This window comes from Eumetopias jubatus, unplaced genomic scaffold (assembly GCF_037043125.1).
Source record: "Eumetopias jubatus isolate StellerSeaLion01/CBP00866 unplaced genomic scaffold, mEumJub1_p1.0 scaffold_10, whole genome shotgun sequence".
Classification (NCBI taxonomy): Eukaryota; Metazoa; Chordata; class Mammalia; order Carnivora; family Otariidae; genus Eumetopias; species Eumetopias jubatus.
The window spans coordinates 58,933,482-58,955,688 of NW_028274816.1; the positions used below are offsets into that span (position 1 = coordinate 58,933,482).

The 22,207-nt window shown below is 52.4% G+C and overlaps 3 protein-coding genes across 3 annotated transcripts; all 3 read right to left on the reverse strand.

Moving 5' to 3' along the window:
- Positions 1-26: 26 nt before the first annotated feature.
- Positions 27-5,409, reverse strand: KLK8 (kallikrein related peptidase 8). The gene is made up of 5 exons (XM_028091435.1): positions 5,340-5,409; positions 4,687-4,846; positions 4,272-4,531; positions 1,571-1,704; positions 27-182 (listed from the first exon to the last, which is right to left on the reverse strand). Exons 1-5 carry the CDS (start codon positions 5,407-5,409, stop codon positions 27-29), a joined length of 780 nt encoding a protein of 259 aa, XP_027947236.1.
- Positions 5,410-7,468: 2,059 nt separating this feature from the next.
- KLK9 (kallikrein related peptidase 9) lies at positions 7,469-13,009 on the reverse strand. Its single transcript, XM_028091558.1, has 5 exons — positions 12,967-13,009; positions 12,640-12,796; positions 9,327-9,592; positions 8,069-8,205; positions 7,469-7,621 (listed from the first exon to the last, which is right to left on the reverse strand). Exons 1-5 carry the CDS (start codon positions 13,007-13,009, stop codon positions 7,469-7,471), a joined length of 756 nt encoding a protein of 251 aa, XP_027947359.1.
- A 4,397-nt stretch (positions 13,010-17,406) lies between these two features.
- Positions 17,407-20,293, reverse strand: KLK10 (kallikrein related peptidase 10). The gene is made up of 5 exons (XM_028091546.2): positions 20,203-20,293; positions 19,346-19,529; positions 18,369-18,643; positions 18,082-18,215; positions 17,407-17,559 (listed from the first exon to the last, which is right to left on the reverse strand). The coding sequence occupies exons 1-5, from the start codon at positions 20,291-20,293 to the stop codon at positions 17,407-17,409; spliced, it is 837 nt and encodes a 278-aa protein (XP_027947347.1).
- Between the last annotated feature and the right edge of the window lie 1,914 nt (positions 20,294-22,207).

Genomic DNA, 22,207 nt, shown 5'->3' on the forward strand with positions numbered 1-22,207 from the left:
AAGAGCGTCCAAAGCTTGTCCTAGCATCAAACCCTGCTGCCTATGGTCTTCTTGATCCAGTCCAAGTAGCGGCAAATGTTGGTGTAGACACCAGGTCTCTCGGGCCGCCCACAGGGGTCCGATCCCCAGGATGTGATGCCCTGGAGAACACCACCACACACCAGCGGACCCCCGGAATCTCCCTGGATGGGGAGAGTAGAATACTTTCACCTAAGATGTCCTGCGGTACCCAGAAGTTAGTACTAGTTCTGTAGCACGATTGGTTCCCTCTAGCCAATAGGGATAAGAGCATTGTACCCTGGGGCCAGTGGTGAGAAAGAAGGGTGGGGCTACACGTATAGGGACACAGACCGGATGTCCTAGGGCAATGGGGGAAATCCTGGAATAGGAGGGAAGAGAATGGTGTCTCAAAGGTCTAAACCAGGAAGAAGACAGTGAGGATTCCGTGGAGGGAACTGAGCTGATGTCTCCATTCCCGGTCAATGGTGAAAAGATCTTTGAGGGTGCCTGGGTGGCTCAGTTGGTTAAGTGACTGCCTTCGGCTCAGGTCATGATCCTGGAGTCCCTGGATCGAGTCCCGTATCGGGCTCCCTGCTCAGCAGGGAGTCTGCTTCTCCCTCTGACCCTCTTCCCTCTCATGCTCTCTGTCTCTCATTCTCTCTCTCTCAAATAAATAAATAAAATCTTTAAAAAAAAAAAGATCTTTGATTCCAGTTACCAAACATAGGAGAAAGGAGCAGAGTTCTTATGGACACACACACACACATGCAAGGGACAAAGTCTTTTGGGAATCATGTCTCTATGGAACCAAAACCATTCCGAGAAATTAGATTTCATGGGACGACACTGATGGAAATGACTTCATTCCTGGCCAATGGGGAAGAAAGCGTGAAGCATTGTCTTCAAGGACCAATCATTAGCAAAGGGGGTGAAGCTTCCATGAAGGGGGCAAACCTGGGGGAGTCCTGAGGACCCAAATGCAGCCAATAAGAATGAGAGTGTTATATCTGTGGCAAATCCCAAGATTTGTTATCTTGGGTATGGGGAGTTTGTCGAGGGACCATTAAAGTCAATGGCACCATTCCCTACCCAGTTGGCAAGAGAGCATTGCTCCCCGAGGGACCAATCATAGAAGGCAGCCATGCTAAGGAACCCAGTCAGGTCCCAAAGAAAAGTGGGGAAGACAAAAAAAAGACTCTACCTAGTCAGTGGTAGAGTCAGCACAAAATCCCAAAACTATTGGTGAGGAAGGGTGCAGGGAGCTTGCAAACCCTCTAGCCTCAGAGTCTTTCCCTAATGGACATCTCTTACACTCTTATCCGCTCCCCTCTCTGCACCCCATCCTGAAGACAAGGGTTCCCAGGAAAATGATAGCAACAATTCAACATTCCTGAACCCTGTGCAGTGTGATCTGCAAAGAGAGTGTGGCCTTCTCTGAACCTGTTTCCCACTCTAGAGATAGGGGTAACCTCTCTGGATACTAACTCTTTGAGGTCACCCTACTGCCAAGCCTCGAGCCTCTGTGGGGGGTGAGGGACAAGGGAAGAAGGGAGTTTCAAAAGTCACTCACCTGGCATGAATCAGCCCCATTGCTGTCGCCTGCACAAATCATAGCATCTGTGACTTGCCTGGCGTAGACATCCTTACATTTCTTCTGGGGAAAGATTTCTACTTCTGCACAGTTGAGGGTGTCAGGAAAATTCTCTGAAGGGGCAGAGGTTGTAAGTTCCCAGAGAGAGCAACCATTTTCATCCTCAATCCTGTCTGGATCTAATCTCCCTTCTGTACATCCACGGCTACACAGGAGAGTTTTCTGACACATTTCACAGGGTACATCACTTCTCACCACATTAAACAAAGCCATGGCCCCTGCTGTTTCCTTTCCAACATCTAGAGAAGGGATGTTGGACCCTACCTTCTGTTTCTTTCCACTAATTTTCAAAATAAGGATCAGGTGACTGGAAGACATGGAGGTGCCCCCTTATGACACCTCTGACCTTTTCTCTCCAATTTTCCCAACCCCAGACCATCAGGTCCCCAATTTCAGCTAAATGCTACTTTTTCCAAAAGTCACCTCATCTTAGAAGCCTTCCATGACCTAGAGACGTCACCCCTCCATCACTCCCTATTCTCTTACTCTCCATGATATTTCATTCTAGCACTTAACCCTGCCTAATAATTCATTTTATATGTATTTTTTAATCATCGATTTTCCCCACCTAGCATGCAACTCCATAGGATAGAAACTTCACACAGTAAAGAAGTTGGGGTATACCAGATGCTTACAAATAAATGGTGAATTAATGACTAAAAGTGGAATTAAATGTTCACAAATAAATGTTGAATTAATGACTAAAAGTGGAATTAATCATGTAACATACACCACAGGGAATATAGTCAATAATATTGTTACAACTTTGTATGGTGACAGATGGTAATTAGACTTATTGTGGTGATCAGTTTGCAGTGTATACAAATGTCCAGTCATTGTATTTACACACAAAACTAACAGAATGTTGTGGCCAACGATACTTCAATAAAAAAGGAAAGAAAATGGAATTAATCTTTCTTATTAAACTTTAAGCAATTGACTTGAGGGGGGAAAACTTCTATCTGGGACCTCTATGTTCCAGAAGCTGTATACTTCACAATCTCATTGATTGTGAGAAGTCTGAACTCACAATAGCTTTTTGAAAGAGGTATACGGGGACACCTGGGTGGCTCAGTCAGTTAAGCATCTGACTGTTGGTTTTGGCTCAGGTCATGGTCACAGGGCATGGGATAGAGCCCCACATTGGGCTCTGAGCTGAGTGTGGAGCCTGCTTGAGATTCTCTCTCTCCCTCTCCCTCTGCCTCACCCCCTGCTCTCTCAAATAAATAGATAAATCTTTAAAAAAAAAAAAGAAAGGGATATGTTCATTTGTTCCATCATTCATTTATCCATGCATTCATTCAACAAATATTTATCAAGTACCTACTGTGTACCAGGTACCATCCTGAACACTGGGAACACACAATGAAGATAAAAGATTTAACCTGAGCCCTATGGAGCTTAAAAATCTATTATCTATTACCTAAAATCTATTATCTAATCTTAAAAATCCATCATTTTGCAGATGAGGAAAATGAGGCAAGAGATGGGAAGGGGCTTGCCCAGAGGAAAGAGCAGAGCCATGGTTTGAAATGACCTGACTGATTCATGAACAGGTGGGTTTCCACAGCATCCCATTGTCCCCTTAGAAGGAGGAGTCAGACAGGCAGGGATCTGAATCCTGTCTTTGCTTGGAAAATCCTGGATTTCCTGGTGAATCACATGCCTCTCTGAGCTGAGTCTCAATTCTTTCACTGTGAAGTAGGGTAAGGGTTGCCTGGACCCTGAAGTCCCAAAAGGAGGACTTCAATGGAGGTCCAGACTTTGGGTCCAGAGTGAGGAGGGAGCTGGAGACCTAGACAGTGGGTCTTGGGAGAAGAAGGGACTGGATTCCTGGGTGTGAAGGAAGAGAGTCTCTGGCGCCAGGAATCATGGGCTCAAAAGGGAGAAGATGCTTAGGAGCTTGTTCTCTTGGGCCACTGAGGAGCCCAAATATCCCAAGTCTGTTAAGAAGATTATAGAAAATCCTGTGCAATGAAAGATTTCATAACGTGGTGCTCTCCATGGGACACCTGGGTGGCTCAGTCAGTTAAGGGTCTGCGTTCAGCTCAGGTCATGATCCCAGGGTCCTGAGATTGAGTCCCGAGTTGGGATCCTTGCTCAGCGAGGAGTCTCCTTCCCTCTCTCCCTCTGTTTCTCCCCCCATGCTCTCTCTCTCATTCTCTCTCAAATAAATAAAATCTTAAAAAAACAAAACAAAACAAAACAAAACATGGTACTCTCCACCGTGAAGGAGGCATGCATTCTTTTTTTTTTTTTTTAAGCTGGGTGTGGAGCCCAAGTCGGGACCTGAACTCAGGACCTTGAGATCAAGACCTGAACCAAGATCGAGACCTGAACTCAACCGATGGAGCCACCCAGGCACCCCAAGGAGGCATGCATCCTTTATCCACTCATTCACCCATCCATTTTTTGGAAACCAGGTTTAACAATCTGCTATTTTGCTTTCTTTCTCCCACCAGTCCTGTTAATATTATGGCCTTCCAGGTTTCCAACATGGGCCACCTGTGAATCTCAACCTCACAATCACTATCCCTCCTCTATCTCCTTCTAGAGGCAAAGCTTTGCCAATGGCTTGAGGTCCACTGGGCCAGCCAGCTCCTCCTCTCCCTCCTACTACCTCGGGGGCTGGTGATGGTGCCCCAGCCCGAGATGGTGCACTTCTGGCCAGCTTCAGGGCAGTGATCCGCCAGGTTGATGGGCTTCACTTTGGGCCCCAGGGATGCCCGACCACGCAGTCGGATGAGCATGAGATCATGGCTGTGGTCCTCACTGCTGCGGTTGTAGCAGGGGTGTGGGATGGACTGAGCCACAGCCATTTCTTGCTCTGAACTGTCCTTATTCTTCAGGCTGTGATCCCCCAGGCGTACTGTGTACTTCCTGTAATGGTGGAAAGTAATTTGGGACCCAGGCAGGAGTCTGGGAACCCAGCCCCCTCCTCCCTCAGCCCTCCTCTTTCAGAGGCTCAGTCCCCAGCTCTCTTCTTTCCCCTTTCCCCAGGCCCCAGCCCACCTCTGCCCCAGGCATCCACTCACTGTTTTTTACAGTGGGCTGCTGTAAGGACCCAGTTGTCATCGATGAGGACACCCCCGCATAGCAGCCGGATGCCTTGGTACAAGGCTGTCTGCCAAGGTTGCGAATGGGCCTCACATTCCTGGCCGCCCAGCACCTTGGACCCCTGTGCCCTCACGTGTCCTGCAGCAGGAGGGAGAGAGTTTGGATCGTCACCCCCTGGGGCAGTGCAAAGGCCAGGAAAACCCACTGTGGGTTCAAAATGACATACGGCACATTCTCTGCCTGCCTCCTCACATGTCCACACTGGGAATGTGAGGCCCCCAGCTTGCGCAGGCTGCCACACAAATGCACACGTCCACTCATTGAAACCCATGAGTCACACTGAGTCACACACCCGAGCATGCTTCCACATGTTCCCACATGCGTCCACATGCCCCGTATACTGTGTATATCTGCACCACTCAGCAAGGAGCCCTGCCAGCTTGGTGTACTCATGCAACATGCAGCATAATCTGACACACTCCTACCCACTGCTATGTGTGTATGCCTCCATCCACCCTCAGGAAAGCTCAAAGAAGTTCCCACATGTGATCACATGTTTCACATCCCCCCCGCATGCTATCACAAGCGCCTACCAAGGCATTCCCACGGGCTCCCACCAGGCACCCCTCACCTGCCCAGGCTTCCAACAGCAAGAACAGGAACATCCAGGTCCAGACTGCAGCAGGTGAGGGATATCCCATGGTGGGGTCTGGGAGATGGAGAAGGCAGGGCTGAGAAATGAAGAGGGAGGAGCCCTGACTCCTAGGAGAAACTTGAAATAAGGGGGCAGAGCATCTGGAGCCATTCTTCTGGGTCTTGCTGGAGGGGGGCCCCCTGGGGACCCATCTTCTTAGGTCTGAGGAAGAAGGGGGCAGACCACAGATTTCTGAATCTGAGGAAAGGAGGTAGAGGCTGGATTCCTACATTCCCAGGAATGGGAGAGTTAGAGTCCCGGACTCCTGGATCTGAAGGAAGAGGGAACTTGGAGTTAAGATTCCTAAGTCTTGGGGAGGAGGGGGCCAGGGTGCAGATTCCTAAGTCTTGAAGGAGGAAGGGGTCTGAGATTGGGGTCCTGGGCCCTGGGAGAGCAGGGGCCCCGGGGCCTGATGCCTGTGTCTGAGAACTTTGGCATCTCACCTTGCAGAATCCAGGGGCGGGGTCACCGACTGATTCAGACCCAGAGGAAGAGGCCCCAGTATTTCAGCTCTGTCTGCCTGGTACTAGGTTCTGGAGGCTTTTAACTGGGAATCCCCGCCTTCCGCTCCGCCTCCTCCCGTTCTGGAGCCCACGGAGCATCAGGGAACTGGAACACTGTGTATGAGTGAGGAGGGGCTGAGGGGCTGAAAGGGAAACGGGGCGGGGGGGGGGGCTAGGATCTGGAACTCCTCAGGCTTGGAAGAGAAGGACGTCAGTGCTGTGACTTCTGGGGCCAGACACCTGGACAACTGGCTCCGAGGGAGGGGGCTGGGGACCTGGACTCAGGGTCCAGGGAAGATAGGGATTGGGGGTCTGAACTCCCGAGTCTGAGGGAGGAGGGAGCTGGAGCCCGGAATCCTGGGTCTGAGAGAGGAGGGGGCTGGGGGCCTGAACTCTGGGTCTGGAGGAGGGGGCTGGGATTCCAGACTGTAGGTCTGAGGGAATAGGAACTGGGGGCCCAGACCCCTGAATTGAGGGAAGGGAGGTTGTGTCTGGACTCCTGGACCTGGGAGGGGAAGGAATGGGGTTCTGGACTCCTGAGTCTGACGGTGGAGGGGCACGGGGACCCGAATTTTTGGGTCGGGGGTGGGGGGACTGGCCTGAAGTTTTAGTCTGAGGGAGAAGGGGGTTAAGGGCTGAATTCTTAAGTCTTTTTAGGAGCGACTTGGAGCCTGGGTTCTTGTGGGAGAAGGGGGCTGCTGCCACTAACTGGAAATGGAAGAAAGATGAGTCTTCTGAGGGCGGATCGGGCCCCGCCCGCTGCCCCGGAGAGGCCCGGGATCTGGGAAGGCAGGTTTGGGAGGCACCGTGACCTGGTTTCCCCTTCCCCTGGCGGCGACGGTACCAGCCCAAGCAGAGCCCAGCGGCCTTGCTGCAATAGGGCTGATGGAGACAGACTTTAGGTAGGTCCTACTAGGGGATTAAGGGGGAATTGCTGTACGGTGGCGGTTCTCTGTCTGCCCACCGCCGCCCACACTTGGCCCTTCCTTCATCCCACAACGCAGGCAGACGGACGGCGCGGCTCCGCGCGTTTATTGTAAAACCATCCATTGAATCTGAATGAATTGAGACCCTCCCCCAACTTCTCTCAGTCGGGTGTCCGCCAGGATTCAAACGCCCAGGGGCTCGGGCACGAGGGGCGGAGCCCGACCCTGCACCGGTGGCTGGTAGGGGAAGCTACAGCGCCCCTGATGTCACGGGGGCGGGCTCTCCCACGGAGGAGGCGGGGTTACAAGGGGTGGGGCCCGGAGGGGAATTCTCATTGGGCAGAGTTCCGAGGGCAGGAGCTGTCGGCTGGAGGTGCTTCTGGAGCCGAGCCACGGATGAAGCTGTTCCACGGGAGTGATGCCCGTTCTGGTGACATCACGGAGACGGGGCTACGGGGGCGGAGGTGTCTCCCCGCTGCTTTCCGATGGGGCGGGCCCTGAGGGCGCGGAGCCTGAAGATCCAGAAGGTGTCTCGGGGCCGCTGAGGCCACGCGCCGAGATCTCTGAGGCCGGAGCCCTGCAGTTCCCCTCTACCCTCCGCCCACCCTCCTCTCTTGGTCGCCCAAGGCATGAGGGCTCAGTTGTCCTCCATGGTCTTTCGGATCCAGTCCACGTAGTGGCACACGCTGGTGTACACGGCAGGGCGCCGGGGTCTGGAGCAGGGCTCGGCACCCCCAGACACCACACCCGCCAGGGTCCCTTCGCAAACCAGGGGGCCCCCAGAGTCACCCTGTGCGCGGCAGAAGAGCAAAGAAACTGTTAAGCAGGTGTATTCATATTACACTGGCCACTTCCTCTCAGGAAGCCCCCAGTTTCCTCTTCTCACGACACCCTGGCGTCCAGGCAGCCAGTCCCTCCTCCCTCAAACCCAGGAATAAGAGCTCATAGCCCTCACCTCATCCCTGCACTTAGCACCCTGGGATTCTAGTTCCCTCTTCCCCCAGGACTTAAAGTCTGTACTCCCAGTCCTCTCCCCTTTTAGGTTCTGGAGTCGGGACCTCCAGTCCCCTTTACATCCAGGAATTCTGGCCTTGGTCCCATCCTCTCCCAGGACCCAAGTGTCCGGGATCCCTCCTTGCTTTCATCCAGGAATTCTGGGGCCCCCAGCTCCCTAATTCCCTAGGACCCAGGAATCCCGCAGGATATCCGTTCCCCTCCTCCCCAGAGTAGGTCTCACCTGGCAGGAGCCCCGGCCCCCCTCCCAGAGGCCGGCACAGAGCATACTGTCTGAGATGTGGCCTGGATATGCCCGATGGCACAGTTTGTGATCCAGGATGCTGATGTTGGCGCACTGTAGCGTGAGTGGGTACTGCACTGTTGGCAAAAGAGATCCACCCATAGAGGATCAGCAGCTGTGCCTATCACATTCAGCAGCCCCTCCACCCAGACCCTTCCCTAAGGAGGACCCACAGAACCACAGCAGAAGACTCTCAAAGATAGAAACAAGAGACAGTGACAGAATCATAATGTGAAAGAGAAACAGATGTTTGAGGAGAGGGAGAGGGCCAAAGAGGGAGAGACAGAGAAACAGAAAGATGCAGGGAGCCAAGAGCCAAGAAGAGATACATACATGACACACAGAGAAAAATAGAGACCATGGCAGGAGATAGACCTCTTAAGGGGAAAGAGATTCTCAGAGGAAGCAATGAAGAAAAAGAAAAAAACAGGCCCAGAGATGCCAAGGGAGAAGGCAGTGAGAAAGGGAGGAAACATTTACGGTCATTGACAGAGACAAAGACATAAGAGATACTAGACCCAGACAGGGAGACACAGCGTGTAGAATATAGATATGGATGTAGATATGCATATGTCCACGTATATAATCCAGGGGCGCAGATTCAGATGGGCTTGACAGGCAAACAGAAGTGGGAGGAGTGGACTATGCAGAAACAACAACCAGTAGGAGGCACTGTAGAGGCCCAGAAAACCCGCATCTGATCTGAAGGCAGATTCTGCCCAATGGTCACTATTTGGGGAATGTGGGTCCCGCGTGGCCAGCTTTTTGGATTTTCCCAGCAAACGCAGAAATTTGGCTTTTATGTAAAAATCTCTCAAGCTCAGACTATTTTTTCAAGGCATTTTGAAAACCAAGACTGATGTGGGAGGCTAAATGTGGCTAATGGGTGGCTGATCTGTGACTCTGAGAGACCTAGGCCTCATTTCAATCCCATGAAGTATATATTTTCATATTTAAACATCTCTGAAATCAGGGCGTGTTTTCCAGCAAATGATGTCATGCAAGCATTCACGGGAACTTTGTTCCCCCTGTTCTTAGTGGTTGTAAATAATGATACATCTTGTAATTTACAGCATCTTAGATTTTTTCCTTATCTGTCTATCTATCAAGAGATGAAAAGGCAGAGACAGAGAAATAGGGGGAATTCAGACCCTCAGCATGAGACACAAGGAATTGAGTTGCGGGCAAGGCTATATACCCTTAGGACTGGACACGGCCCCCCAGCCTGAGATGAGGCACTGGGTGCCTGGGGAGACACAGGTCTGGCTGAGATTGAGGGGCTGCACAGCAGGTCCCAGGTATGCCTTCCTGGGCAGACGGATCAGCATGATGTCATCACTGTGGTCATGAGCCTTGAGGTCCTTGTTGAACCCAGGGTGGGGGAAGAAGTCTGTGGCCCGGAACAGTTGCTCTGGGCCCTCCCATTGCCAGAGGTGGTGCTCCCCAAGGCGGACCCACAGATACCTGTTGGGACAGGCCTCAGAGGTCAAGCTGGGTGTCCACCAGGGTGATATGTGCTCCACAAGCCACACACTCTCTCTGGGCCCCCATCATTTCTGTGTGACCCAGAGTGCTGTGGGATTTTAAGCAAGGCCCACACCCTCTCTGGGCCCCAGCTTCTCACTCCATCTCTTTGTCTGCCTCTACCTTTGTAGCTCCCCCCCAAAAGCTCACACCCCTTCCTAGTCCCATACCAAGTAAGTCACCTTCCTGCCCCACCTGGAGCCTTCATGGTGGCCTGGGCCCCCTGGAACTGTGTAGGCACATGGGGGCTCCACCTATCACAGAACAACATCCCCACCTCCTGCCCCCACAGGTCTGGTGGCCTCTGTGGGGAGTGGCTCTGTGTGTGTGTGTTGTGTGTTGTGTGTGTGTGTGTGTGTGCATGGAGGGGGATGGGAAATGGAAAATCCCCAAGTTGGGGGTCAGCCATGGCCTTAGGCTTTTCCTGTCAGCCATATACCCTCACCTTCAGTGCATGTCTTCCTGAGGCCTGACCTCAAACTCTCAGTCCACTTGTTCTGCTCTGGGTCCCCTGCCCTGGACAGCTGGGGACTCTCTGGGGATGTACATGTCCATTCCTCGGCCTCTGACCTCTGACCTTAGGAACCAGGCTTATGACTGAGAATTCAGGGTTTAATGAGTATGAGACATTATCTCTATCTCTGCCACCTCATTGCCTGGGCTCCGTGTCTGGGAAACCAATCTCCCCCAACTAGTCCTCAAGCCTGAATCTTTTCTACCTCCATATCTCTGCCTCTCTCCTTAGTCTTTGGAGCTGAAATCTGAACATTCTTCTCCTAGCCTTAAGTACAGACCTGAGCTGAAAGAGGCCCTATCATGGAGCAATGCATGATGGGAAATTCCCAGACAGCATTCTGTACTTCATTCAGCCCCCGTGCTTCATTCCTGGAGGGAAGAATATCAGAAGAAGATGGGCCACCCCTTTCCAGAGGTAATATAGAAATTCTGGATTTCTGCATCAGGTAGATTCTAAGATTCCATTAGAATTCCAGAATCTTCTCACACCCTAGGAATCCACGATTCTAGAATTCTATGTTCTAGATTGTTATGAATCCAATATTCTAACATTCTAGATTTCTCTAGGTCAAAAGTCTGGGGTTTTAAATTATCTGGATGAAATCAAGGATTTAAAGACCCTAGAATTCTAGTATTCTGGGACTATAAAATGGATTTCATCAACCTAAAATTCTATAATTCTTTTATATATATATATTGTTTAAAGATTTTATTGATTTATTTATTTAAGAGAGAGAATGAGAGAGAGAGAGAGCACATGAGAGGTGGGAGGGTCAGAGGGAGAAGCAGACTCCCCGCTGAGCAGGGAGCCCGATGCGGGACTCGATCCCGGGACTCCAGGATCATGACCTGAGCCGAAGGCAGTCGCTTAACCAACTGAGCCGCCCAGGCGCCCTTTATATATTTTTAAAAGATTTTATTCATTTATTTGTTTGTCAGAGAGTTAGAGAGAGGGAGGGAGAGCACAAGCAGGGGGGAGCGGCAGGCAGAGGGAGAAGCAGGCTCCCTGCCGAGCAAGGAGACTGACACGAGACTCAATCCCAGGACCCAGGGATCATGAGCTGAGCCAAAGGCAGACACTCAACCAACTGAGCCACACAGACATTCCTAGAATTCTGTAATTCTATGATTTTAGAAATTTAAGAATCTAGGGTTCAAATAGTTTAAGACTCTAGAATTCTCTCAATTAAAACTTTGGGGATTTTAAGAATCTGGAATGATAGCCTTCTAAAATGTTTAACTCACCAGATTCTAGACATCTAGAATTCTACTGATTCAAGATTCTAGAATCTGCAAGTCACAGTATTCTAGAATACTGTGAATCAAAGATTCTAGGACCATGAGCTTCTATTTTTCAACGAACCTAGCTAGAATACTGTACCTAAGATTTTAGGGTTGTGCGATCCCATACAACTATTGAGCACTTGAAATGTGACTATCCAAATTGAGACATGTCATATGTGTAAAATGCGCATCTGATTTCAAAAGTGTAGTATTAAAAAAAACCTAAACTATATCATTCATAACTATTTAAAAATGGATTGCACATTAAAATAATGGTTTGACCATGAGAGACTCTTGACTCCGGGGAAACAAACAGAGTTGCGGAAAGGAGGGGGTGGGGGGATGGGGTAACTAGGTGATGGGCATTAAGGAGGGCACGTGATCTCATAAGCACTGGGTGATATACGCAACTAATGAATCATTGAACACTACATAAAAAAAAACTAATGTACTATATGTTGGCTAATTGAATTTAGATTTTAAAAATAATAATAAAAATAAAATAAAATAATGGTTTGAGTGTGTCAAATTAAATCTATCATTAAAACCAATGTTAATCCTTTCTTTTTTACTATTGTAATATGTCTACTAGAAAATTTAAACTTGGGGTGCCTGGGTGGCTCACTTGGTTAAGTGTCTGCCTTCAGCTCAGGTCATGATCCCAGTGTCCTGGGATCGAGTCCCACAACAGGCTCCTTGCTCAGCGGGGAGTCTGCTTCTCCCTCTGCCCCTCCCCCCACTCATACACACTCTCTCTCTCCCAATTAAATAAATAAAATTCTTTAAAAAAAAAGAAAATTTAAACTTAACTATGTGGCTGGAGTTATATACACAGGGCAGGGCTGCTCTAGGCTCCTAAGATTCTACCAGTCTGAGTCTCAATCCTAGAATTCACAGAAACTAATGTAGAATCTCATGGATCTGAGATTTTAGGAGTCCATGACTGGATTTTTCTGGGTCTGAGTCCAGGTTTCTAACAGTTTTGAATTTTAGACCCTAATAATTAGATTATTTGGGACTCTAGAATTTGGAGGGTCAACTCTAATTCTAAGAGTTGAGCTTTGGGGAACAGAAATGAAAGCTAAATCCTTCCAACCACAGCTCCCTCCCTCCTCTACTGAAGTCCTCTTGACTCCCTCACTTACCTCCAGCTCTCCCCCCACCCCAGTGGCGCCCAGGTCACTCACGGCTTCTGGCAGTGGGCAGCTGTGAGCAGCCAGCGGTCACTGATGAGGGAAGCCCCGCAGAAGAGGTGGGTGAGGTAGAAGAGCCCAGCCTGCCAGGGCTGCGAGTTGGGGCGGCATTCCTCGGCCCCGATGGCTCTGGTGTCTGCCCAGCCATGCCCTGGGGTGGGGTGGAGGCAGAGGGGTCAATGACAAGCACTGTGGGAGGGCTGAGGGAGACATGCTAGATGCCTAGCATGAAGGAGCGGAAGCCAGGGAGGTCAAGGGCAAGCTGGCTGGTGGGGCTCCCAGGACCGTGGAGGGGCAGCAGATGGACAGGTGGAGCCTCACCTGCCAGGAGACAAAGCAGAGCACAGACGAATCCCAGCCTCATGACCTCGGGGTGCCTGGGTCTTGAGCATGCATTCAGGCTGCCGTGCTTCTTGAAGGTAAGCCATGCCATCTCCTTCCTCCTCTCTGGGGCCGCCCCTGTGATTAATCTGGGTTGGGAAATGTCCCAGGGGGAGGGGGAAGCCCTTGGGCCTTGATTGGGGGCCTTGGAAATGGAGGCAATGCAGGGGGACCCCCCCCCTCCTGAGCTGGATGAGCTGGTGGCCTGCTGAGCCAGGGCTGGGCTGAATGGGGGAGGAGCTCTGGGGTATGGAGTCCCCCTGGGATCTCCAGAGAGGGGAACCCTCATTCCCATAATCTCAGGATGCAGGACTTGGAGACAGGATATTCTGTGTTCTGGAGGAGGAAGAGGGAGAGAAAGATGATCCCTAAGGCTGGGTCCTGAAGTGGAAGTGAGTTTATCTTGAATGAAGCTGTGGGGAGCTGGGGCCAGTGTCCCGGGCAGGCTGGAGGGATATGCAGGAGGACCACCTCATCTCCACCCCACCCCAGAAAGCAGGTGAGGGTTGGGAGAAAGAACAGAGACTCAGTAGGAAGAAGGCAGCCTGGATGGGGCAACGCAGGGAAAGAGAAAGAAAATTTAAAAAAAAGAGAGGGACAGAGATACAGAAGGATCCAGGGTGAGGGAAGGAGAGAAAGGGAGAGACAGACTGAGCAAGGCAGAGACCACAAGAAGCCACACACATGTGTACCCCCTAAAAGCCCTCCCTGCCCTGGGCATTTGGGCCCCATCTTGCAAGGACAAAGGCCTCTCCTAGAAGGTTGAGGAAATGTGGGCCTAACTGGATTAACTCACTCTTGTCATAAACTACCCTACCCCCTTCTTCATAACCCTACCACCCAAGACCCACGTGCCCAACCTGCCTGGAACTAAGCACTTTCCTTTTCTCTTAATACCACCAGATCTGGGCCAAGTCCTGAGAACATTGCCCTGTTTTTTCATCTCCTCCCCTCCATTGTCCTTCCCATCAGCCCATCCTACCCGCCTCTCTCCCCCTCCTTCCTCCTCATCAGGTGGGCAGCCGCTGCAGGGCCAAGCCCAGATCTGATTCATCTCTGTGTCCCCAGGATCACCCATTCAGGGCTGAGCTCTCAGGAGGCCTCAAGGAGATGTTAATTAAATGAGTGAATGTCTTTCTCCATATTCTTTTCCTGGTAAACTCCTACTCATCCTTCGAGATTCAAACTAAATGCCCCCTCCTCCAGGAAGTCTTCTCTGATTTCTCAAGGAAGAATACATCTTTTCCTCCCCTGGACACTCACAGACTTCTCCACTTTCCGTTGCTGTAAGCCTGATTATCACTCTGGGTCTGGGCTCCCCTTGAATGTGTCACTGGGTATAGTGGTTTAGAGCATGGACTCTGGAACTGGACGACCTGGGTCCACATCTCAATGCTGGCAATTATTAGGTGTGTGACCTTGGGCAAGTCAGTGAACCTCTCTCAGTTGGCCCATGTATTAAGAAGTAATAATAATCCAGGTTGGGGGTTGATCGAGTGAGTTAACCCATATGAAGCACTTACAACAGTGTTTGGCACATGGTAGGCATTTAACCAATGTAGTAAGATACATAGTAAGTCTACCCATCTCCTATAAAGCCCTGCACTGCCCCCATTTTAATACACATTACTCATGGTTGTAGGGTGCTTTACTCTCTCTCCAGACAGGGATGGAAGACCAAAGACTGAGACTGAAGAGACACACTATGTGCGAAATGCCATACTAACGGCTTCTGATAACCTCCGTAGCTACCTTTAAAAAAAATTTTTTTTTTTACTTTTTTTTTTTTTAAGTAGACTCCACATCCAGCATGGAGCCCAATGCAGGGCTCAAACTCAGGACTCTGAGATCAAGACCTGAGCTGAAACCAAGAGTCAGGCGCCCAACTGACTGAGCCACCCAGGCGCCCCTTGATAGCTACCTTTATTGACCGTACTCTGTGCCTGGCAGGTAAGCATTTCATATATATACCATCTCATTTAATTCTCACAAGAGTCTATTCAATCTTTATTCCACAGAGGGGAAAACTGAGGTCGAGGGAGCATTCCAGTAATTTTCTCAAGGTCACAAAGTGACAGAAATACATTTCTTTCTCTACCCAGTACATTCCTGCTTATCTCTTAAACCCCATGCAAATGTCCCCTGATCTGAGATGACTTCCCTGACTCCTTCAGAAAGAGTCCATGGCCTCTCCTTAGGGCACCCTGTGCCTCCTTCTGATGCAGCACTGATCAATTTGTGTTGTTAATCCAATGATGTATTGAGTGGCTTCTGTGTGCCAGGCACTGTACCAGGTGCTTAAGAAAATCACAGTGAGGGGCCCCTGGGTGGCTCAGTCGTTGAGCGTCTGCCTTCGGCTCAGGTCATGATCCCAGGGTCCTGGGATCGAGCCGCGCATCGGGCTCCCAGCTCCGCGGGAAGCCTGCTTCTCCCTCTCCCACTCCCCCTGCTTGTGTTCCCTCTCTCGCTGCGTCTCTCTCTGTCAAATAAATAAATAAAATCTTAAAAAAAAAAAAAAGAAAATCACAGTGAATAAATCAGAGTCCCTGCTTTCATGGACTGAGTCAGGAGAGAGAGGGGACAGACCATTATGCAGTAAACAAATAAATGAGGTCATTTCATCTCTAACAAGTGCTGCAAAAGAAATAAACCAAGCAATGGATTGTTGTCCTGGTGAGGGCAGGGGACCCCTTTAGCCAGGGCAATCCTGGAAGGCCTCTCTGAGGAGGTGACCTTTGAGTAGAAACCTGAATGACAAGAATGGAAGTCTTGCCTGTCTCCCTGACCTGACTAGCAGCTCCTTGAGGGTAGAGCTCGGGCTGATTCATCTCCAGGACCTAGAGTAGGACACAACTCAGTAAACACGTGTAGCATGATGACTAAAGGAACAGGCGATGTGCCTTTAAAAATGAATCGAGTTCCTACCTCCTTTGCTTCTGAGTCTTGCATGACAAAGTCAGCTGATATGTCTGATTGGCGTTTCCTGGGTGTGTTAATGGGGCAGAGGAAGGGAGCTGGAGACTGTGTGCCAGTCTTCTGTGGGCTCTATGAGGGCAAGGACCTTGTGGTTTCGTGCCCAGCATCAAGCCTGCCATATAAGAGGTGCTCAGTAAATTGGCGTTTGAAAGGGGAAACAAGAGCAGTAAAAAATGGAACACTTCTGTTGTGCGTATGTTCAGCTGATGTTAAGTCTCCAGAGTCTAGGCTAAATGGAGGCACCCAAACATCCATCAGCTCTGCCTGGATTCTGTGTAGTATACCCCCCAGTGCAGGAATATTTGCATGGAGACACTTTCAGGGAGAGGAAAAAGAACGCTTCTCCTTCCAAATTTTCAGGATGAAATTTCCAAGCCAATTTTGGATAAGGTGGGGGATGGTGGTGGACTGGGGCTTATGGGGTTGGATCAGAAGAGAATGGAGATACAGTGGAGCTGGGACTGGAGCTTGTGGTTGGTGAGGGGATGGAGAGGGATCTAAACAAAAAATTTCCCCTAAATCTCAGAGGACTTCTTTACACGAACCTAGCAACTAAGGTGGGGCGGTTTCCTCTCGTCTTAGAGGCTGAGGTGGATCTGGGGTGAGGTGGCTTGGGTTCCAGTGGCCCCAGCAGGGCAGAGAAGGGACCAGATGACTCAGAGGTGGCCCAGCTCCTGCTGGGACAGGAGGAACTGGTGTTGGGTGGACCAAGACGTGGGGAACAGTGGGAGGGAGGAAGGAAGTGGTTAAGGGGTGCTTCATGGAACTTGAAAGGAAGGGAGGGCAATGTGATTCTCCCATCAGCCCTGAGGGATGGGGATGCAGAGGATGGGGCGAGGGGGCTTGGGATTGGGGGCTACTCCTGTGCTTTTCTCCCCAGAACATGGAGTCACATACATTTATTTTAACCAGGACCTGTTCACAGATCATGACAACAGGTAACATTTAGTCAGGGCTCACCAGCCCCTGCGTTAATGCTTTACTGATAATTACCATAGCAACCTATGCAATCGTATTATATGATCGTCTCTTCACCATGCATCTGTGAGGTAGACACTTCATTGTCCCCATTTTCCAGATGAGGAAATAGAGGCCCAGAGAGGGTACTTAGCTTGCCCGAGGTCACACAGAAGGAAGTAGCAGAGGGAGGCAGGTTGAGTGAATGACAGCTTCTCTCGGACACAGCTTCCTTGCTTCTCTTGAATTAAACTTTGCCACCACTTATAGCACTTCGGCTTCAAAGTGTGCCAGAGCAGTGGTAGGCAGGGGGAGTAAGGGAAGAGGAGAGATGTTAGGAGGTGTAGATGGGCGGCGGAGGTTCGAAAGGGGCAGGGGTAGCGTTCAGCCCCTGCACTGCGGAGGAAGGAGCAAGAGGGCAGCTGGTGGAGTGGCAGGACCTCTGGATCAGTTGGAGCGTATGGTTTTCTCTATCCAGGAGCTGTATTTGCAGATCTGGGTGTAGACAGCTGGATGCTGAGCAGAGCCGCAGGGGTAAACGCCCCATGAAAGGATGCCCTGCAGGGTCTCATCACAGACCAGAGGGCCACCAGAGTCACTCTGGGGGTGGGAGGAGGAGAGATCAAATAAATACATGGACCCACTTGGGGGTCTGGGATAGTGATGGCGAAGAGGTTTGGGCAGGGCTGGAGTTACGTTTGGGTAAAGATGAGCTTGGGGTGGCGTTGGAATTAAGTATGAGCTTGGGTTGGGTGGGACTGGCCTGGGGGCTGTGGACATCGGACGGGGGGGTGGGGACGAGAATGGGAATGTGATGGCCCTGGCGTTGTAGCTTGTGGCAGGTGAGGGGATGAAGACGGATGGAGAGTAGGGATGGGGTCGGGGTTTAGGACCGGCCTGAAGCTGGGAATGCTGTTGAGGATGCGGTGGTAAGTGGGTAGGGCCGGGCACGAACAGGTGGAGAGTCACATACGGGGATGAAGATGGGGTAGAGACAGAATAGTGTCGGACACGGGGATGGCACTGGGCTGGGGCTGGGGACAGGGACAGGGCCTTCTGATTTCTCATAACTTCCCCATCCTGGCTCCCATGAGTCCGAGACCCATCCTGGCCAGTCCTTACCTGGCAGGGGTCCTGACCCTGGTCCAGTCCCGCACATATCATGTTGCTGGTGACGACACCAGGGTAGAAGACCTCGCAGTCTTTAGGGCTCAGGACAGTGACCCTGGAGCAACTCAGGCCCCTGTTGTACTTCACTGATGGGAGAAAACAGTAGGTAAACCCGTGACCAGCCCCTAATCCTCCAGGACCCAGGAGTCCACACCCCCAGCCCCCTCCTCCCTCAGACCCAAAGTCCTGGCCCTCAAAGTATTCCCCAGGATACAGGCCTCAGGGCCCCCAGCTCTTGCCTCTTCGGGTAGCCGTGGTGCCCCAGCCAGCAACCTGGCACTGATCTCCAGGCTGGGCACAGTGGTAGGGCAGGCGCAGGGTCTGGATGCGAGGCCCCAGCACAGCAGGCCTGGCCAGCTTCAGCAGCATGAGGTCATGCTCGTCTGTCCGCCTAGGCAGGATGGGGCCTGAGCCCTGGCGGTACTTGGGGTGGGTAACGTGGCGAGTGGTCCGGCGGAGCTGCTCACCCTGGAGGAGGAGCAGGTGGTCGTCCCCGATGCGAGCCCACAGAGGACTAGGAAGGGAAGAGATATATGGGGGCAAAGCCTCCTTAGGGACTGCGACCAGACTCTGAGTCCCTGGGAAGGAGGGTACTGGTAGCAGGGTAGGAGCCTGGACTCCTGGGTCTGAGGGAGGAGGTGGTGTGGGAGAAGGGAGCTGGGGATCTGAGTTCTTGGGACATGGGGAAGAATGATCAGGTGTTTGGGTCTCTGAGTTCTGCAAGAATTGAGGCAAGGGTCCACCTGGGTAAGCCCACCTCTTCCTTCCTCCCTCAGGGCGGACTCATGAGGTGAACAATTTCCTTAGTCAAACCCTGACTTCTGTTGCATACAACTATCTACACTTCAATGGAACCCAATATCAGCAAGACAGGAGTCGTGGACGGGCCCAGGCGCTTAGAAGGACCACACCGCCCCCTGGCGGACACACACACACACACACACACACACACACACACACACACACACACACACACACACACACACACACACACACACACACACACACACACACACACACACACACACACACACACACACACACACACACACACACACACACACACACACACACACACACACACCCCGCCCTCTCCTACAGGAAGCCCTCCAGAACTGACTCCCACATGGATTCAAGTGTGCCCCAGCCCTTTCCGCCCTCTCCCCCGGGCCTGCCTCCACAGCCCCTCACGGCTGCCCCGAGGGGCTCCCCCTACTTGCTGTTCCCGCAGTGCGCGGCTGTGAGCACCCAACTCTTGTCCACCAGGACGCCCGCGCAGTGGAATGAGAGGCCATTGAAGAGGGAGACCTGCCAGGGCTGCGAACCGCGTGCGCATGGAGCGCCTGAGGCCACAAGGTCCAAGCCCGTGTCGTTTCTGGGGAGCAGCACCGCCTCCGCGGCTGGAGAAAGAAAAGGGGTGGAGATCAGAGCAGGCAGGACAAGGGCTGGGTTTAGGGCCGGAGCTGGGGGGGCTCCGCAGCCAGAACCAGAGAAGCCGGGGGGTTGGAAATTGGGGGTCCTGCAGGAACCGAATGGAAGTGGGAGGGGAAGAACGGCGGGAAAGAGAAAGGAGGCAGGAATAGAGCGGACTGGAGTGAGGAGAGCGAACTGGGTGAGACTGGAGGGACAGAGCGCCGCTCTCGGAGCAGAGCGCGAATGGAACGCGACGGGGCCACCAGGGGGCGAGGGCAGATCGCGGCGGAGCTTGAGGAGCAGGGGCGGGAATAGAGCAGCGGGCGGAGAGAGGGGCGAGGGCCAAAGCGGTAAGGCAAGCCCGGGGAGAAATGGGCGGACGAAGAAGGGGCGGGGACAGAATGGGACTGAGAGAGGGGCCGGGGTTAGTAAGGGGCCGGGAAAGGAGGCCAAGAGGGGAAAGGAGTAGGGATCCAAACTGGGGGTGGGGGGGGCCCCCTGGAGCGAAGCTCGGCGAGGGGTGGGGCTGACTTAGGGGCGAGCCTCCTCTGGATCGGCGGGTGGGTGCTGGGGTCCCCAGAGGAGGAGCGGTGCGCGGGGGTTGGTGAGGAGAGCACACTCTCCCTGGGACCTCCCGCCAAGCCCTGTCCCCCGCCTCACCCCACAGTTGCGTCACGAGCAGCGGCAGGAGCAGCCTCGCCAGGGCCCGGGCGCGGGAGGCGGGGCACAGGTGGAAGTATGGAGGTCCCATGGCCAGGACCGAGGCTGCGGGGGGGGGGCGGGGGGGAGAGCGAATTAAAACAGATACTCCGTCACAGACACCCGCACACCCACCCCACCGCGCCCGTCCGCCCGGCCTGGGCCAACCCACCCCGCGGGGACCCGCTTAACCGCCGGCACAAATCTCAGGGGCCGAGGGACAGACTGGCGATTCGGGCCGGAATACCCGACATGGGCACAACTACCCTAATGACGCCCCTCCTGGCGTCCTCCTGACCTCCCTACACCAGAAGGGCGAATGAGGTCCCAGCCCGAGCTTTCCCGGACTGCCCGCCAGGCAGCTTTTGGGGTTCGCCCTCCTTCGCAGGTGCGGCCAGGGTCCGAGGCTCAGAGGCGTGTGCCATAGATAGGGAAACTGAGGTTCAAACAGGGCTGTCCGCGACCCAAAGGTCCCCACCCATGCTCTCGCGACCCGCCCCTACTAGGGTGAGGTGCATCCCACCTCACCTGGGAGTCGCTGCTGGAAAGGAGGGAGTAGACCCAAGAATGCCTCTGCCCTGCCGAGTGGGCCACCGGAATCCTCTGCCCTGGGACCCCTGGCCTGGCCTTCCCTTTTAACCTCGAAGAGCCCGGAAATTTCCCCACCCTCCCCCCAGGGATTCACTCCCTCCCTTTCCCTCTCCCTAATTATACCGTGGGTGGGACTGGCACCCAACCTAGGCCCCAGATTCCTGCTCTGGGAGGGGCCCCAGGAATACAGGCTTCTTCTAGAGCCCCAAACACCCTTTTTGGAGCTGGACTCCATGGGGATTCCCCAGGTGTCCTATTCCAAAAAGTCTTCTCAGTGGGGAGAGAGTATGCCATGTTCCCAGGTAGCCTCCGGGTCTCAGAGATAATGTTGGAAAGAGGTGATTACAACCAAGAGAGAGGAAAACAAACAGGGAAATGCATACCTAGTGACTGAGAAAAGCCAGAATGCTGGCCAGGAGAGAGGGAGGCAGAGAGATAAGACAGATGGAAGGAAAGGGAGACAGATGGAAGGAAAGGGTAGAAGACACAGAGACTGGGACACACAGAGACAAAGAAAAGAAGAAATCACGGACATAAAGAGGGGGCAGAGAGGGAACGAGGCAGAGCCCCAGAGCCAGCGCGAAGCTCTGTGCTGAGCCCACTCCCACAGCCTGAGCAGTGGGCTCACTGTGTGTCCCAGTGACTAGCGCCCCTCTTCCTCCTGCTGGGGGGCGGGGCGCTGCGCATCACACCCAAGTGTGATCACATCACATCCTCCCTGCCATCCGTGTGCCTTCAGATGACACACGGGCCCATGAATCACAGGAGGCCAAGGCCACAGAGGAGCATCAGTATGACCTGAACTAACCCCCTCCTTTCGGGTGAGGAATCGAGGCTCAGAGAAGGCAGTGACTCACAGAAGGTCACACAGCAAGTCCACCTAACAACCGGGAGGGCCCAGTTCCAGCTCTGGGCTCTTACTCCTCGTGCCAGCAACCTCCCCCGAAAGCCGAGCAGGACGTCAAAAAAGATCCTGAGTTCTGGACTAGTTGTGGGGCATCTTTTCCAGTGGGAATTGAGTTAACTGCAGAGGTTGACTCCGCACTATCCAGTTGAACTCTCTACAACAGTGGAAATGCCCTGTGTGTGCTATTCAACACAGCAGTCCTAGGTGTGACTACAGAGCATTTGATATGTGAGGTCATTTTAACTTAAAAGGCCTCATATGGTTAGTGGTTATCATACTGGCTGCACTAGTGTGGAGGAACTACCTCGCCTGGAGGTTGGAAAGAAAAACAGTGATAGCTCCTTCTCTTAGGTCTTAATTATGTGCAGGCTGATGTACCTACTGGGCTATCATTGTTATAAGTGCACGATTTTACTGATAAGAAAACAGCCTCAATCAAGGCAGTTCCGCTTGGTAGTTAAGAAATCA